The sequence below is a fragment of the Hydra viridissima genome, unplaced genomic scaffold, assembly GCF_058129835.1.
Source record: "Hydra viridissima isolate aposymbiotic clone 2 unplaced genomic scaffold, HvirCarnegie_v1 scaffold_2, whole genome shotgun sequence".
Taxonomy (NCBI): Eukaryota; Metazoa; Cnidaria; class Hydrozoa; order Anthoathecata; family Hydridae; genus Hydra; species Hydra viridissima.
Genome location: NW_028324301.1, coordinates 11,068,016 through 11,083,641, shown reverse-complemented (window position 1 = coordinate 11,083,641; position 15,626 = coordinate 11,068,016). Strand labels below are relative to the sequence as shown.

Below are 15,626 nucleotides of genomic sequence, written 5' to 3'. Positions count from 1 at the left end.
AGAACCCTACAAATTGGTTTCCCCTGGTAACAAATACTTAAATTATAAATTTAAAAAGCTTTAATTCAACGCCGTTGGTAGCCAGGATATCAAGGTATGATATCCAGGATATCTAGGTATTTTTAGAATTAAAGAAAGCCTCTTGTTTTTACAAATCCAAATCGACTAAATATTTTAAGATTATATTTCTATAAGACACTTATCTATAATTCTTGTAAATGATTTAACATCAGTAAAAAATCAACAAAACAGTGCGCTAACCATACTGGGAATTGATGCTTTGATGCTGTAAAGACTTAAAGTATTTCTTAACTTTCTTTCATTAACATGGAATTCTTTCATTAACATGGAATTGCTTTTGATGGTTGGGTTATTTTTATGTGACATGTTTTACAAATGGCGTTTATCTCGTAGTAATTATTATATATCGAAAAAAACTTATTTACGGAAAACCGAAACTAAAATGTTTATGAACCTTTTTAGTATATTACATGTTTACTTTACAAAATCAAAATCAAATAATTTGAGAGGAGCATAAAAGATCTACTTTTAAGATTCTCTTCAACTCTTCAACTTTTGCAATCGGAACAAATTTTTTAATGTTTACACAAATAGTTCATTTGTATTTTTGAGAAACGATTTTTGAATTAAAGCTCGACTTCGTATTAATTGAGCCTTTTTACAACTAGGGGGTTGATCTTATAAATCTCGAACCCAAGTTTTGAACTTGACCTTGGATTCGTTTATGACGTCACCATAATACATAATACAAACGAGTTTCAATTATTGCATATTTTCTACAGGTAAAATCCTTTTTTAAACAATTTTTAAATTATTTGATATTTGATATTTGAAAAGAGAATTAAAAAAAGAAAAAGTTCGCCATTTTGAATAAAAGTTGCAATAAAAGCGATTCTATTGGCGCTTTGATCCATTAATGCAAAATATTTAATATTTTATTGAATGAATCTTTCATAGGTTTTATGCTTTTTTTTTTTTTTTTTGCAAATTCACTTTTAAAATTTTTGCGTCTATAACTTAGCTGTTTGATTTTGAAAAGTTGATAAATAGAAAAATGTGTTGCAAAATGCAAAGAGAATGGAAAATGACTTTAGAAGTAATTGCAGATGAAGGAGAAATACAACGAAAGCCGTACCATGTCGAAGTTGAAGACAGTGATCAGCTCGCTTGCTTTTGTTTCAGTAACGGAATACATACACTAAAAGTGAACGGAAAGATATATAACAACGAAATTTATGACAACTTATGCTTTCCTTTATGTTGTGTTGGAGGTGCCTACGAGTGGCATGAACAGGGACATTACTTTCGATTAGAGTTGCCATCGCTCTTCATACACGAAGGACTTTATGTCGATGGTAGAGAGTTAAGTGAAAAGCGTCTGAACATAACAGAATGGAAGAATCACTTTTTTTTATGGTTAGCTTTAGGAATCATCATTACATTTATTGGACTTGTCTTTTTTGTTCTAAACTACTCTAATTGCTGTTGGAAAGGATTCTTGTTCTTTGGTATTTGTTCAATATTGATTGGCTTTCTAGCAATTGTACCTGGAGCTCTGGGATTATATAAAACTTTTTCACTAATCAAAAAATACGGTATTATTCAAACAAATAAGTGCGCTCACAGCAGAGATTTAATAACAATAATATGAACCTTAAAGCCACATCAATAGAACGATTAACGGTTTGTCATTCGACGTTGAAAACTCATTTGTTTGGTGCTCACAGGTAAAAAAGAGAGAGCTGAGCACAAAGAGGAGACATAATCAAAATTTTAAAAGTTTGTACAGAAAATAATTGTAATATTCGACATGCTGACATTAGAGAAGCAACAAGGTCTACTAATTAAAAAAAAAAAAGTAACTACTTCTTGTCTAAAAATAATAGACTTTGGATAACTTTAGCTTCGAACAAGAAAGAGATGATGCATCGCCAGATGCGCCAGATGAGTCGATTTCGTATATGACTTTAAATCACTTACCAGCAAATTGCGCAGCCAAATTTTTTTTAATTATAATATAATAATAGTTATAAGAACTAGCTATAAATAATCAATAAGTAGGAAATTATTAAAGAAATAATTTGTTTATTTACATTATTCGTTTTCCACTATTTAAGGTTACATTGAAAAATAGAATTTATAAATATATAAAAGTTATATATATAAATAAATATATGCAAACATGTCTATTTATAAGCATATGCACACCAATACTTATTTATACAGTAATAGTAAAAAATGAACAGATTTGATTTTATTTTAATTTAAATCTAATGATCCATCATTAATATCCACTTGTCACTGGGAACAACTTGTTTATGCGCATGTGCATAGTTTTGATAAATATGAGCTAATTAATCTTAGTTATCAATTAGCTGAATAATCTTTTAAACTCTTCATCTTCAAATCTCAGATAATTTTTACTTTAAATATAGACTTTTGCTATTAATTTGAAACAGAATTCCTTCATCCACATTTTGTTTAAGAACTAATTGATTTCATGATTAGTATCTTCTCGGAATAATGCTTCGTTTATCATCCAAAACAGGTTTTACAGACTTCGATTTTTTATCCCAGTTCCCAACACCTTTTTTCTGCTGATTACAGTTGGATTCCCCACACAAACCTTCATTTTTATCTATTTCTTTTTCTACTGCATCCATTTCTGATGTGGAGTCGCAGCACTCTTGAGTACACGCTGGGGCACAATAGGAAGAGCACCCACTAGGACATGTTTTGTCATATATTTCGGTTTTTTCTCCAAGTAATGGAGTAGATGATGAACAACATGCCGCGGTACAAGAATTTGCGCAAGAAGCTGGACAAGGTGGCGGGCATTTTATTTCATCAGGAATGGGTATCACAAGTGGTGTTGTACCAACATTTGGTTTTAATGAGCAGCATCCAGGATTGCAAGCTGGTGCGCAGGCATCCGAACATGCACCAGGGCATCCTGAAGCAGGCATTATAAGAGGAAATTTAGGTACCGGAGGAGTTAGCGAAGAAGTTGTTTCAGCCATTGGAGTTTGTGGAACATCAGATTCCGGCATAGTAAAATGCATTACAGGCATATCAATTACTTGCATTGGTGAAGGTGCAGATCCTACTCGGCAGCAAGATGGACTACATGATGGTCCACATATGTTTGCACAACTTGGATTGCATCCAAAAGACGAAGGCGTTGTCATTGGCACAGCAGGTGTATCAATCATTCTTAATAAAGGAGCTGAAGTAAAAGGTGCATTACAGCAACTAGCGCTACAACTTGGCGCGCATTGTGGAGAACAAGGGAATACACATCCTGGGGGTGGAAAAGGAATTGGTGGAGAAGGTGGTACAAGAAACATAGGAGGAGGAGGAGGTGGAGGAGGAGGAGGAGGGGGAGGGGGAGGGGGAGGAGGGGGCGGAGGAGGAGGAGCTGGCAATTGAGGATAAAACGGAGGAAAGGTCCTACAACAAAAACTGGGGCAGTAAGGGGTGCACTGTTGAGAGCATTGAACAGGGCATGATGATGCAGGATATGCAGGGGGAGGCATTGGGTATGAGATTTGAGGTGCAGAAATAGGGGCTGTTGCAGTGCAACAAGCAGGGGAACATAGAGGTGCACATGATGGCTGACAATCAGGAAAATTAAAGCAAGTAGGTAATGTGATGTGCATAGGAGGCACATTAATATGAATCATTTTAGGTGGCTTAACGACTCCAGGGAAGCAACATTGTGGGGTACATGATGGAGCGCATGCACTTGAACATCCAAGAGAGCAAGAACTTGGTAATTGTGACATAGTGTTATCAAATGATTGTTGAGAGACACCTGGTGGTGGCGCTGACAACTGCTGCTGATTGTTATTAGCGGAGCAACAATCCTCACTGCAGGAAGGATAGCAGGATTGACTACACTGGCTATTGCATGTTTGTGGTAAGTATGGATTTTGAGCCAATGGACTTGAAGTCGATGCAATGCTTGATGAAGCATACCCTAAAAGATCAATATTTCCTTTTATCTTCAAAGTGGAATGATGCACAACGTCATTTTATAGAAAGGAAAAATAATATCAGTATGAAGAATTAAAACAAAAACTCACCTTCTTTTAAATGTGCAAACTTTGTATTTCGCAAGTATTTTGGGATGCAACACATAAAGTCACAAGACGGTAAACATAGCTTTTCACAACTAGGATCACACTTTAAATTTTTTTTCAATTTAAGATTTTGTACTTTTTTTTGTACTTGTGGAAGTTTAGGTCGTTTAGGAAGCGGGGATGGTGGTGGTGGTGGTGGTAGTGGTGAAGGAGGCGCAGGTATAGCAGCCGAATGAGATTGATCTTGTTGTTGCAATTGAGTTGCCATCATTTCAATATACTGCGAAGGATCAATCTGAATGTCAGTTCCCAAACAGCAAGCTTAAAAAAAAAACTTTAATCTTAAAAAAACTACAAAAATTAGAAACTTTAAAGAATTAACTGTTTTTTTGTATTAAGTATTAAAACTTTTTTTATTACCATGACTACACGAAGGTGCACACTGAGCTGCACAACTGTCACCACAAGGCATTTGTACTAAAGCTTCAAAAGGCCCAATAACTTGAGACTGAAGTTGTGGAGGTGGTGGTGGTGGTGGTGGTGGTGGTGGTGGGGGTGGGGGTGCAGAATACATTCCTCTACAACATTCTAAGTTTTAGAACTTCATTAAATAAATAAAGTTGTTAATAAAAATTATGGCTTTTAAAAAACATTGGTATTTACAATTTTTATCCATTTATTTAGGACTCAAATCTCCTAGGAGTAAAACTGTTAGAATATCAAAAATATTTTACAAAACTCATTTTATATTAATAAAGTAAATTAAACCAGAAACTAAAGTTATGATTTAAATCAATAAAGAAAAAAATGCTAAACAATAGATAATTTTAAAGGTTCGATACGTTCTCTCATTCTTTGTTAAATAGGGAGGAGGCATGCAGTTAAATGATTTTCGCCTGATTTTACTTTTTTCTTCTGCTAAAGAATTTTTTACCCCCGGGATTTTTTGTTGGGGAATCCTAATTCAAGCATTTAAAGTTTGGATTTAACTTCAAAAGTTAACTTTTGTTTAAGATAATTCAATTGATTATTTAACAAAACTACTGGTATCCTATCAAACCTTTTCAAAATCACTTCAATGTTTTAAAGAGTGATTTAATCTCTTAAACATATTCGAATTAGATTCAAGAAATTTAATGCAAAATAATTTATGATATAATTCAAACATTACTTTTAAAACAAATGCCTTAATAAAAAATCATCTATAATGTCAGTACCTACGCTGCAACTTGGCGCACACGACGGGGAACAGTACTGACCACATGCAAAAGGTGATTGATTAATTGACTGTTTCTTTGCTTGTTCCGCAACTTTTTTTTGATAAGATTCGATTGCTAAACATGATTGTAAATCATCTTCACAAATACTTATATATATATATATATATATATATATATATATATATATATATATATATATATATATATATATATACTTTTATTGCCTTAGGATTTTTAAATTTCCTTAAAAGAAGGTTCATTTGTTTGTCTTGTTTGGGTTAAAAAATTTTAATAGTTTTTTCAATCATCAAAACAAATGAATAATCTACAAATGAGAACATAAAGAAATGCTCACCTGGGATCATATCTGGGTGGTAATCTGGAGCGCCTGGTTTGCAGCAACTTGCTTTGCAAGAAGGTAGACAGTAACTCTGACAACCAGGGTGACATACCCAAGCTCCTAAATTAATACAAATAGTACTGAAGAAAAAAAAATAAATATAAAATGAATACAATATCCTTGCCAAAAAATTCTTTATAGAAAACTATTTGTATAAACTTTTAATTCCTTTAAGGATTTAATAGCAATAATAAAAAAACGAACTTTTTTCTCCGTTGTCAAGTACGGACCTTTTTTCTTCGTTGTGTACTATAAAAAGATCGAAAACAAATACTTAAAACAAAAAAAGATATCGTTGAAATAGCAGCAACTTTATCATTTTACTCATTGTGTTTTTTCATTATTTTACTTAAAAAGTGGTGTGACTTACATTTCTGCCCTAACTTTCTGGCATACGCTGTAGCTGAAGCTATTAGTATCAGCCCGAAGACCACTAACCATTTTTTCTTCATCACCTATTATTAAAACCCGTCATGTATGAATAGCATATTAATCCGTCGCGTTAATCTTAAATCATTGGGATTCATAAAAAGGATTTCAAAAATTAAACTGATAAGAATTCAGTTCTCTGAAAATTTTTTTAGAATATTTTTTTGTTCATAAAAATTTTTTTCAATAACTGAACGTTTACGTTAATTGCATGGGAACGAGATTAAAAATGAAACAATTTGAAAATTAAATAAACGAAAGGTGCGCTCAACGTTATTAAGCTAACTTAAAACGCAAACAGAAAGTTTAGAAAACAGCGCGGCCCCGTATGAAATTTATGAATTTTAAAGCATATGTTAAGCACGCTAAAACATAATTTAAACTTACCCTTAATGAGATCCCTAAAATTAATTACACGTGAACAAGATCCCTAAAATTTAGTACATTTTACGATTAAATGAACTTATTTGGCTGAAATTAAACAAATTTCGTTAGTTTCGCGCTGAATTCACCTCCTGGTGGAAATTGCAACCCGTCAAATCGATGCAAACTCACTCAAGCGAAGTAATTAATTTATTCGAACATGTTTAAGTTTGCTTTTCATGCTTGAAAAAATCTCAATAAATTCTACATTTTTTTCACCTCTTTTCACTTATGGAGCGCATTCATTTCAAAAAGCGGAAGAAGCGCTTTATTTAGACCGGCGAAGTTTATAATTTCATTTTTACTTTTTTCAATTCTTTAATTCTTGAAAATTTTATGGGTCAAATTCCTTTGTTATTCGTTATTTAAAACTAATTACTAATTTGAGCCTATATACACTGTAACATAACATGGAGATTGGTAACGAGATTTGTTAACAAAGTTGTACAAAAAGTAAAATAAAAATTACTGCAAGAGAAAACGACCACCACATTTCTCATATGAGCTTTTTAATTGTAATTTGTTGTTTACAAAAAGATCTATAACTGAGCTATTGCCGCCTTGAACAGTATTTTTATTATCTGAGTCAAGTTTACTCCACGATCAATTTAGGGGAGGGAGAGCTCGTTAAGGGTTTGAAATCACGCAAAAAAGTTCGCACAGAATAAGAATTAACAAATTGAGTAAAGCTTTTTTGGTAAATGCTTTCAGACGCTTAGGCTAACACGCAATTTCAAAAATCATCAAAATACGAACTGGTTTCCAGTTTATCTTCCTCAATAAACAAACTCGAAGAATATTTCTGAACTTAGTTTTGAACAGGACACTTTATAAATTTTAAACTTAAAAATCACATTTAAATTTAATTCATCAAGAAATAAGCTATCAAGCTGTGCGGACTTCAAGAGACTTCAAATTTAATGCCTATAAATTGTGGATTTCTCTTAGGAGCGTATCTCATTCTTTTCACAGTTCAAATTACACTCGGTAGACACAAGGAGGTATGTACACAAGAGTTAGACAAAAACTTTTGAATAAAAATTAAGTGAGGCCTATTACAAGCTAATTTTGATAAAATGAGGCTTAAACCAACTAACTTTCTAAATAAAACAAAATAAAACTAAAAAAAACTAAATAAAACTAAATAAAACTAAAAAAAACTAAATAAAACTAAATAAAACTAAATAAAACTAAATAAAACTAAATAAAACTAAATAAAACTAAATAAAACTAAATAAAACTAAATAAAGCTAAATAAAACTAAATAAAACTAAATAAAACTAAATAAAACTAAATAAAACTAAATAAAACTAAATAAAACCAGAATTAAATGTCGCATTAAGCTAAACGAAATCATACAATTATCGCAAACATTACAAAAGGAATCCGAATTTGGAGAGAGTATGAAAAGTTTAAGAAACAGTTTTAAGATTTTTTGATTCGTATTAAAAACTCATTTATTAGAACAGAATTGTCAATCTTTGAATCCCTTTTAGATTTTAGACTTTTTGAAACTGTCGATTTTAGATTTTTTGGTTCGTTAAAGAATATTTTTCGATGCGTTGGCAAAAAAAAGTTTGATTGAGTTTGATTAAGTTTTAATTTAGTCCAATTTATATATTTTCTTCTTAAAAACCATACAGCTTAGCAGAAAATAAAGGTGCTATTTTTCATATACAAAGTATTACAACACGTTCTTCATACAAAAATATTAATATAAGAGAATACAGTTAATTTTTATATAGTTTGATTATTTTTAATATCCAACCGGTAATTGGCAAACACTATGTGGCCCTTTTTTTTGATTTTAGAATATATTTTTAAAAAATTTTTAGAAAATGCAAACTAAGTTCACATGTTCAAACGTTTAATTTACTTGTCGATCTTAACTGACACTTCGCAATTTTTCGTTGAAAAATTCATTACTTCTCTTATATTAAAAACAATAGGGTGGCATATGTAGCTACACTCACACAAAAGTTTGCCAGATATACAAAATATGATGGCATATTTTACATATTTTAAAATCTTCCGCTATGAAAGGAATATTGAATGTTCAGCTTTTTGCAACTTGTCTTTCATAGCTTTAGATATTGAAATAACCTCATTTAAAACTGTGCGTTATAAACTATTTCTGTCTTGGTGAAATGTATCGTTGTTGCTTTGCTTGGAACTTTGCCTTTTGTTTGTCGATCCATCTTTTTTGAACGAAACAACAAGTTGGAGAACAAGAAGGAGCGCATGTTTCTGGACAACCGGCGGCACACATAGATAACATGGGTAGTGGAGGTGGTGGTGGTGGTGGTGGTGGTGGCGGCGGCGGTGGAGGTGCGGGAGCAACAGGTATGTATATTGTTTGTTCTTGAGACCCGCAGCAAGAAGCATCACAAGTTGGCCAGCAGTTTAAATCTCCTCCGCATGGTGCAGGACAATTAGCCATTGGATAAAGCATAGTCTGGTCAAGTTCAGCTTAAATATTTGTAAATTATAAAAGTAATATATGAGTTTCGAAAATTAAAATTAACATGACTCTTTGTAAAGCTTTACTTAAACAAGGTTTAAACTTGGTTTTCTTTGACAAACAAACAACAACATTTAGTATTAAACCATAAAAATGCATAAAAGTTGATTTATGGGCGTGGACAATGAAATACTAACCGCATTGGATAAACTTGGGAGCAACTTCAACGTCGCAAAACTTTCCTGCCTGAATTGCTTGGGTAAGTCGGTTCAAATGACCATCGCCTTCTTTAGTAAAACGAATAGCAAACGATGCCAAAAAACCACCGGTAGAGTTACTTAACAAAGAAAAAAAATCAAGAGTTAGAACTTCAACTCAGCAGCAGAAATATAGTTTGCCTCGCGATTCTAAGAGGTAATTGTTTTTTTTATGATTTTAACTTACTCCAAGCTAAGAAGGATCATATCTTGATAAAAATCATAATCAGCATATGTTTGCAACGCCTAAAAACCAAACGACAAAAGCAAACTTTAGCATATTGTCTAACAAAACAGAGGCGTTGTTCAATTCATTTTTTTTTTCTACAACTCAGAAATACTTACGCAATCATAAAGTTTCTCCCTCATGTCTTGAAATCCAGGTGTCTCTACCCTGGTCATCTCATATGACCAGTCACCTTGTCCCAAAACTTTGATTTGGACGTAAAAATCTTTGCCTAATAAAATATACATTGTCCAGAATATTTTTCTCCATTTTTACAGGGAGTTTAAAAAAAAGGGTGGTAATAATTTTTGAAATTACTTTTAGTCCACTAAACCCTAATTCAAGAAAACCCAACCTTGTTTTGGACATGTGGGTGCTTTTGTTGGTTTAGTGGTTGGATGAGTTGTTCCTCTTTTTGTTGGTACTGGAGTAGTCTTTGAATAAACTAAAATATCAAGAATTTCTCCAAATATATAAAGCTTTAATCCGCAGACCTTAGGAAAGCCTTTTAACTTAACTCAGACAAAAATACGAATAAAAAATTTCTTGCCGCCAAATTGTCTAAAATCCATTAAAAGGTTTTAAGGGCTTACCTGATTTTAGGACTTACCTGAGTTTACCGCAAGTAACAGCAATCCCGCCGCTAGGGCTATCTTCATTTTGCAAAGCCTAGAACAGAGTCCCACACAAACATGAGACTATTTTTTTAAAAGAGCGAAAAGCTTTAATGTTTTTTCGTACAAATACTTTTATAAATTGAAAAATTTCAAAGTATAAAAAAACAGTGCCTAATGAAATTAATTGATTACTTAATTTTTTTTATGCAAAACTATGTTTATTTATTGTATTATCTCTTGCATTAATAAAAATCTCACCCTTTCAAAGTAAATTATTTAGCATAAATTTAACTAAAATGATGAAAAATAAGAGTTCAATATGCCGAATTACCTGACAAAATTCGGTAAATTGCTGTTTTCATTCGTGTTCACCCAACCCTGGCATTACGTATAACCAATCAATAGAAAACCAATCAGGCGTATACTTCCTAGGTTAGATATGCCCCACAATGATTGTAAAAAGATGTTTTAAATTAGTTAGAAGACGCTCATAATTGTTTTGTTTGGTCTGTTGGTGTTATTCTATAAGATTGTTTTCAAAAACGTGATTACGTCTAAAAAATCAATTAAAAAACAATCAAAATAAGATTATTTTTTTACATACACAAAAACTATTTTATCAACTGCTATAGTACTTTAGCCTCTTGATAAATGAGCCTCTTTCTCTCTCCTCCACGAAACACGAGCGCTCTTCTTCTTACATACACAAAACACATAAATAAAAATGGATATTGAAAGTTATTAATTTATGTAAAGTGTGTACGTATGTGTAAGTAGACACGCATACGCTCATAATCACAAAGGCATACCTGATACTTTTTATTTAGTAATAATGATTAAAATTTCTATTGGTCTAATTTAAGGAGGCTCTTTGCAAATAGTCCAAAACAAAACTTGAGAAATCTTTTCGACATTTACGCAACAATTTTATTGCGTTTATCAAAATTAAACCATACAGTTAAATTAAAATACTTATGCAGAAAATGATAAATTTTTTAACCATTGTGAAATGAACACGTTTAAATCAACTATATTTCAAAGGGTCTTTTTGTATGTTTTTTTAGCATAAATTTTCCAAACTCTTTTGAGGTTTTTAAGCTCAGATGGTAAATATAGTTTTCTAGGTTTATTTTTGCTATGAGTCTCTCTGCCTGGAAGTCATTTACAGTATTGCATTTGTCTCTAAAATTAACACTCTTATCTCTAGCTCTTCTTTCTATCCTTGGTTCACCATGCTCATTAAAATATTTTGTAACATTTTGGACTCTGGTTTTAAAGATTTGCAAGTATTTCAGAAAAGTGCTTTTACAAAACATTCACCATTAGCCTATTTTCTTCTTTCATGAGTTATTTAATTTCATAACTAAAATGATTCCTCGTTTTTATGGAATTTACATGCTGGCTTTTTTGGATTTTTGTAGTTGCATAAGTTATAACAAAAACTTGGAATATTTTATTTTGATTTAAACTTGTATTGCCACTGGTATCTCGAAGGCCTGACATAATAATGCAAAAAGGATATTTTAATATCTATAATAAACAAAAATAATAATGCAAACATAAATAAACATCTATTTGAGAAAAGAAAGAAAAAAAAAAATCAGCAAAAAAGGACTTTTAATGATTAAAAGATAATGAAATTCTATTATCCATACTCTGCTTATCCAATGATAAGATTTACATTCCTTCTACTCTTAATCATTATTTGCAAAAAAAAAAAAAAGAAAAGAAAAGAAAAAGGATTGCAAATAACAGCCCAAACCTACTAAATCTATCTATTCTGGTAATAGAATAGTCTTAGTAACAGTTCACTAAGTTGATTATGTAGGCTGAAAACTAAAACTAACAACAAAAGATAACAAGCTAATAATAGTAAAGATAACGAAAATAAAACGTCAATTTGTTAATTGCTAACCGAAAAATAGGATAGACCGTGATTTGACTGCTTTAGACTGTAAGAACTAAGTACAAAACAGTTAACTTTTATTTAGTTGTTTATAGCATTCTTTGAATCGAGAGATAAGCAGCACAAATGTTTCAGCTAAAAAATATATCATTTTTTTTTAACTAAAACATTTCAAATTTACAATAAAGCTAAAATTATAAAGTAAAAACCTTTGTTTTTCTTGTTTTGTTTTTTTCTTTTTTTCGTTGTACCTCTTTTTCGCTGTACCTTTAAAAGGTTGCTAATTAGCTTTTTCTCCGACGGCTGTCAAACTCTGATAATGTCAGCCATTTTGTATTGACTAAAGTAAAAAAGCAATTTCCATTTAGATTAAGAAAGTTAGCATCCTTTTGATTCGCTATGGACTAATTGCTTTTTGATTCAGTAACTCAATTTGGCTCCAATATGTTGTATAAAAACTCATTCATCATTTTAAGTGTCAATTTTAAAGGCTTCCTATATTAAAAGGATTTTTTAACTCAAAATCTCTGCTTCTTGAACCTTTTTAACCAGCTACCATTGATCAGGTGAGTTGTTGTGCTTTTGTTAATGCCAAACAGAATCCCAATGGGAAAGTGACGTCCAATCTGAATCTTCTTATTTTTTAAGATATGAATTAATTGGAATGAAATCATTAAACTATCAATGGAACACAAAGCATAAGAGTTAATGCTGCTTTATCAGTTGCTCAAGTTTGTGAATTATATTTTTAGCAAAGGAAGCATAAGATCTAAGAAGATCTGGTTCTTCATCCAGAAGTGATGAACTTTAACATTTTCAGTACTTTTTACTTTTCTAGATCTTGTACTTTTTGGTCTAAGTTTAAATACCCAAGTTTGAACTATTACCAGAATACTTAATGTCAATAGAAAACTTTAAAAACGGAAAACTTATTTCAAAAACGAACTATTAGTACCTAAATAAATTCATTTCAGGACATAGGTCAAAGGGTAAAAAAATCCTATAGAAATCTAGACTTTCTGGATTCTATAGAAGTCTTACAGAATTTCTTTGAGATTCATATAGAATTCGTATGAACTTGAAATATTTCACAACCTTTTGTTCTAGGACATGGTTTCCCTTCAAACAGCTGCAATTGTTTGCCTCATAAAAAACACGTTTCATCAAAAAACACGTTTTTTAAGTTTTCTTGAATGGTTTTCTACAGAGATTTCAGCTGCTGAAAATATTTCAGCAAAAAACAGTTTAAGAAAACTTAAGCTTATTATTAACTTATTATTAAATGTTTGACAATTTTAGGGGCCAAAATCATGCCAATTTTTATTTTTGAGGTTTGAGAATTAGCATGATTTATTGAGTATGAGTTTTTGAATGTTGGTTTTTAAGTTATGACAAATTACCTCTGCAATGCTAATTTAGTGTGAAATTAGAATTGCAGAGGTAATTTGTCATTCGACTGTAATACGAAATTTTACATTCGACTTTTTTTAAAGGTTGTATATTGAGTTGAGGAAAGTTCGGGCAACTGATTCTTTTTGTTCTACTTTCATATATACCTATCAATAAGGAAATCTTAAAATTAACATGGAGTCTTGTGGAATCTGTTAGTCTTTCAACCAAGCTCATGATTAAACAAATGAAAAAACACTTTGGATCACTTTTTACAAAATCTTAGGAATGACAATCCTAAGATCTTGTAAAAAGTGATTTGCTAGATTTTTTTGGTTTTGACTCACTCTGCATCTGTCGACAAATTTAGTGAAAAAAATAAATTTAATTTAAAAAAAAATTCGAATGAGCTCAATAACACCTAATTGAGCTCAAAAAACCCTACCGGGCTGGGTTTTTTCAAGGATTCTGCAAAAGAACTTAATGACAAAAAAAAAAAAAAGGAATATATCCAGACGATATTTTATATGTAAATTTCAGATGGTAAATTTATAAATCAAGAGTGGCCAAGACGATTGTCTTTTTGTGTATATAAAGAAAATAAAACCATTGAAGCAAAATGATAGTTGTTTGATAAGTAAAGAAAAAACGAAAACAAGGGAAAAGAATTTATCTAGCAGCTGTTTGCAACTTGATGTACGGGCTGTGTATTGTTTGGAAATGATGGTCAAGCTATGGATGTTTGCATGTCTGTTACGAATAGACAAAAAAAAAAAAAAAAAACCCTAAAATATTTGATCAAACAAGAAAAATTATAAATAATGCTCAAACCCAAGAAAATCTAAAAACCTTTTTTTTTAGAATGTTTTGGAAAGACATTCTTTTTCATTTTAATGAAATATTAGGAATTTTACAAAAAAACGAATTTGAAGCTGAAAGTCCTTGTTCAAATTCATTCAAAATGTGAGTAATCAATTTGAAAAACACAAAGCCTAAGCGATGCTGTTTAACACATTGACGTATGTAGATGTTTCAAAAGGAAAAAATAGAAAAATGCAGCAAAGTGCGTTATTCTTTTTATACGTCTTAACCGTTGCTCTAGAGTAGAATGACAGTTATATTTGCCATGTTCTACAAAGTTATAACGTGCAATAAAGGAAATAAATCTGAAGTCAAAAAAAAGTTTTGATACGCATGTTAAAACAGCACAAATATGCGAACACATAAAATCAGAATTATAAGTGTAACTTTGTAATGAGTAACGACAGAAAAAATTTCACAAAACTGAAAAAATCATGAAGAACTTAATAAAAATAAAATGACAATCAGTAAAAAATCAAATTTTAATAATTACAATTTTTGAAATATATTTTTAAATCGTGATAATAAAGCAGCAATAAATGTTAACAGAAGTTATTTGATCTTATTTTAGATTATTTTCAAAGAGATCCAAAGAAATCCAAAGAGTTCCATAGAGATCCAATGAAATCCCAAGATAAAACTTCTGAAGAAAAACGAGAATCATTTTGTAAAACATTTGTCTCTTGTATTGAGTTTATTTAAAGAGCGAACGTTTGAAAGCCTGCATCTTGCACAAATTTTTCTTCTAGATTTGTTCTACTGCTGGCATCGTGTGAAGATAAAATGCACATCATAGCAAGTAAGTTAAAACTAACAGAGTGACATAACTTTGTCTGCAAGCAAGATTTTATGCAATCGTCAGAATTGGATATATCAAAAATCGTTTCCAAGTTTCCTGCTAGAATGAAATTCAAATAAATTTATTTATTTACTCATTCATTAATAGCTTAACTTTTAAACTTTTAATACAAAAATACCTCATAAAAAATATTAAAATTGTTTGAAATCTTTATCAGTGATTTCCTTTTTTATACTCTTTCCTTGAAAAAAAAAAAAAAAAAAAGTTAACATACATTCTTCTACTCTTCTACCGGGGATATAAACGACAGCTGATGCTTTGATAGATGGCAAAGGTGCTGTTTGAATATCTTCAAAAAATGTTATCCCTGATTTTGTAAACCCAAAAAGTGTAAGGAAAACAATCAATAAAGTTATTGTCTTCGTCATCATCATTTTAACAAGAATGTTGTTTTATGTGTATTCCAACTTCACGTCTTTAAGTTTAAATCTGATTTTCAAAGTATCTCATTTAAAAAAACTCCTTGGAAACGATA

The 15,626-nt window shown here is 31.0% G+C and overlaps 4 protein-coding genes across 7 annotated transcripts; 1 reads left to right on the top strand and 3 right to left on the bottom strand.

Moving 5' to 3' along the window:
• Positions 1 to 152: 152 nt before the first annotated feature.
• LOC145181514 (uncharacterized) lies at positions 153 to 2,131 on the top strand. 2 transcript variants are annotated; one of them, XM_090079307.1, is made up of 3 exons: positions 153 to 301; positions 690 to 803; positions 1,061 to 2,131. In XM_090079307.1, the coding sequence occupies exon 3, from the start codon at positions 1,076 to 1,078 to the stop codon at positions 1,670 to 1,672; it is 597 nt and encodes a 198-aa protein (XP_089935433.1). In that variant the 5' UTR covers positions 153 to 301; positions 690 to 803; positions 1,061 to 1,075; the 3' UTR covers positions 1,673 to 2,131. The 2 variants fall into 2 exon arrangements, with proteins under 2 accessions (XP_089935433.1, XP_089935432.1); XM_090079306.1 differs by having other exon boundaries at positions 153 to 364.
• Positions 2,132 to 2,396: 265 nt separating this feature from the next.
• Positions 2,397 to 6,702, bottom strand: LOC145181499 (uncharacterized). The gene is made up of 8 exons (XM_090079304.1): positions 6,540 to 6,702; positions 6,094 to 6,178; positions 5,928 to 5,972; positions 5,679 to 5,783; positions 5,321 to 5,437; positions 4,524 to 4,691; positions 4,107 to 4,424; positions 2,397 to 4,000 (listed from the first exon to the last, which is right to left on the bottom strand). Exons 2-8 carry the CDS (start codon positions 6,173 to 6,175, stop codon positions 2,526 to 2,528), a joined length of 2,310 nt encoding a protein of 769 aa, XP_089935430.1. The 5' UTR covers positions 6,176 to 6,178; positions 6,540 to 6,702; the 3' UTR covers positions 2,397 to 2,525.
• A 1,517-nt stretch (positions 6,703 to 8,219) lies between these two features.
• On the bottom strand, positions 8,220 to 10,492 carry LOC145186647 (uncharacterized). 3 transcript variants are annotated; one of them, XM_080062834.2, is made up of 7 exons: positions 10,468 to 10,492; positions 10,130 to 10,188; positions 9,875 to 9,964; positions 9,639 to 9,751; positions 9,481 to 9,539; positions 9,234 to 9,373; positions 8,220 to 9,044 (listed from the first exon to the last, which is right to left on the bottom strand). In XM_080062834.2, the coding sequence occupies exons 2-7, from the start codon at positions 10,176 to 10,178 to the stop codon at positions 8,704 to 8,706; spliced, it is 792 nt and encodes a 263-aa protein (XP_079918960.2). In that variant the 5' UTR covers positions 10,179 to 10,188; positions 10,468 to 10,492; the 3' UTR covers positions 8,220 to 8,703. The 3 variants fall into 3 exon arrangements, with proteins under 3 accessions (XP_079918960.2, XP_089936108.1, XP_089936109.1); XM_090079982.1 differs by having other exon boundaries at positions 10,395 to 10,490; XM_090079983.1 differs by lacking the exon at positions 10,468 to 10,492 and adding an exon at positions 10,329 to 10,433.
• A 3,993-nt stretch (positions 10,493 to 14,485) lies between these two features.
• On the bottom strand, positions 14,486 to 15,597 carry LOC149891892 (uncharacterized). Its single transcript, XM_090079761.1, has 2 exons — positions 15,366 to 15,597; positions 14,486 to 15,190 (listed from the first exon to the last, which is right to left on the bottom strand). Exons 1-2 carry the CDS (start codon positions 15,523 to 15,525, stop codon positions 14,991 to 14,993), a joined length of 360 nt encoding a protein of 119 aa, XP_089935887.1. The 5' UTR covers positions 15,526 to 15,597; the 3' UTR covers positions 14,486 to 14,990.
• Between the last annotated feature and the right edge of the window lie 29 nt (positions 15,598 to 15,626).

Excerpts from the sequence above, each read along its gene's own strand:
- LOC149891892 (XM_090079761.1), bottom strand. The coding sequence starts at position 15,525 with ATGATGATGACGAAGACAATAACTTTATTGATTGTTTTCCTTACACTT. Across the intron at positions 15,191-15,365 it reads CGGTAGAAGAGTAGAAGAAT|CAGGAAACTTGGAAACGATT; the intron begins GTATGTTAACTT and ends ATTTCATTCTAG.
- LOC145181499 (XM_090079304.1), bottom strand. The coding sequence starts at position 6,175 with ATGAAGAAAAAATGGTTAGTGGTCTTCGGGCTGATACTAATAGCTTCA. Across the intron at positions 4,692-5,320 it reads TGCGCCAAGTTGCAGCGTAG|AATGTTGTAGAGGAATGTAT; the intron begins GTACTGACATTA and ends TCTAAAACTTAG. Across the intron at positions 4,425-4,523 it reads TGCACCTTCGTGTAGTCATG|CTTGCTGTTTGGGAACTGAC; the intron begins GTAATAAAAAAA and ends TTTTTTTTTAAG.
- LOC145186647 (XM_080062834.2), bottom strand. The coding sequence starts at position 10,178 with ATGAAGATAGCCCTAGCGGCGGGATTGCTGTTACTTGCGGTAAACTCA. Across the intron at positions 9,374-9,480 it reads ATGATCCTTCTTAGCTTGGA|TAACTCTACCGGTGGTTTTT; the intron begins GTAAGTTAAAAT and ends TTCTTTGTTAAG. Across the intron at positions 9,045-9,233 it reads TCCCAAGTTTATCCAATGCG|CTGAACTTGACCAGACTATG; the intron begins GTTAGTATTTCA and ends CAAATATTTAAG.
- LOC145181514 (XM_090079307.1), top strand. The coding sequence starts at position 1,076 with ATGTGTTGCAAAATGCAAAGAGAATGGAAAATGACTTTAGAAGTAATT.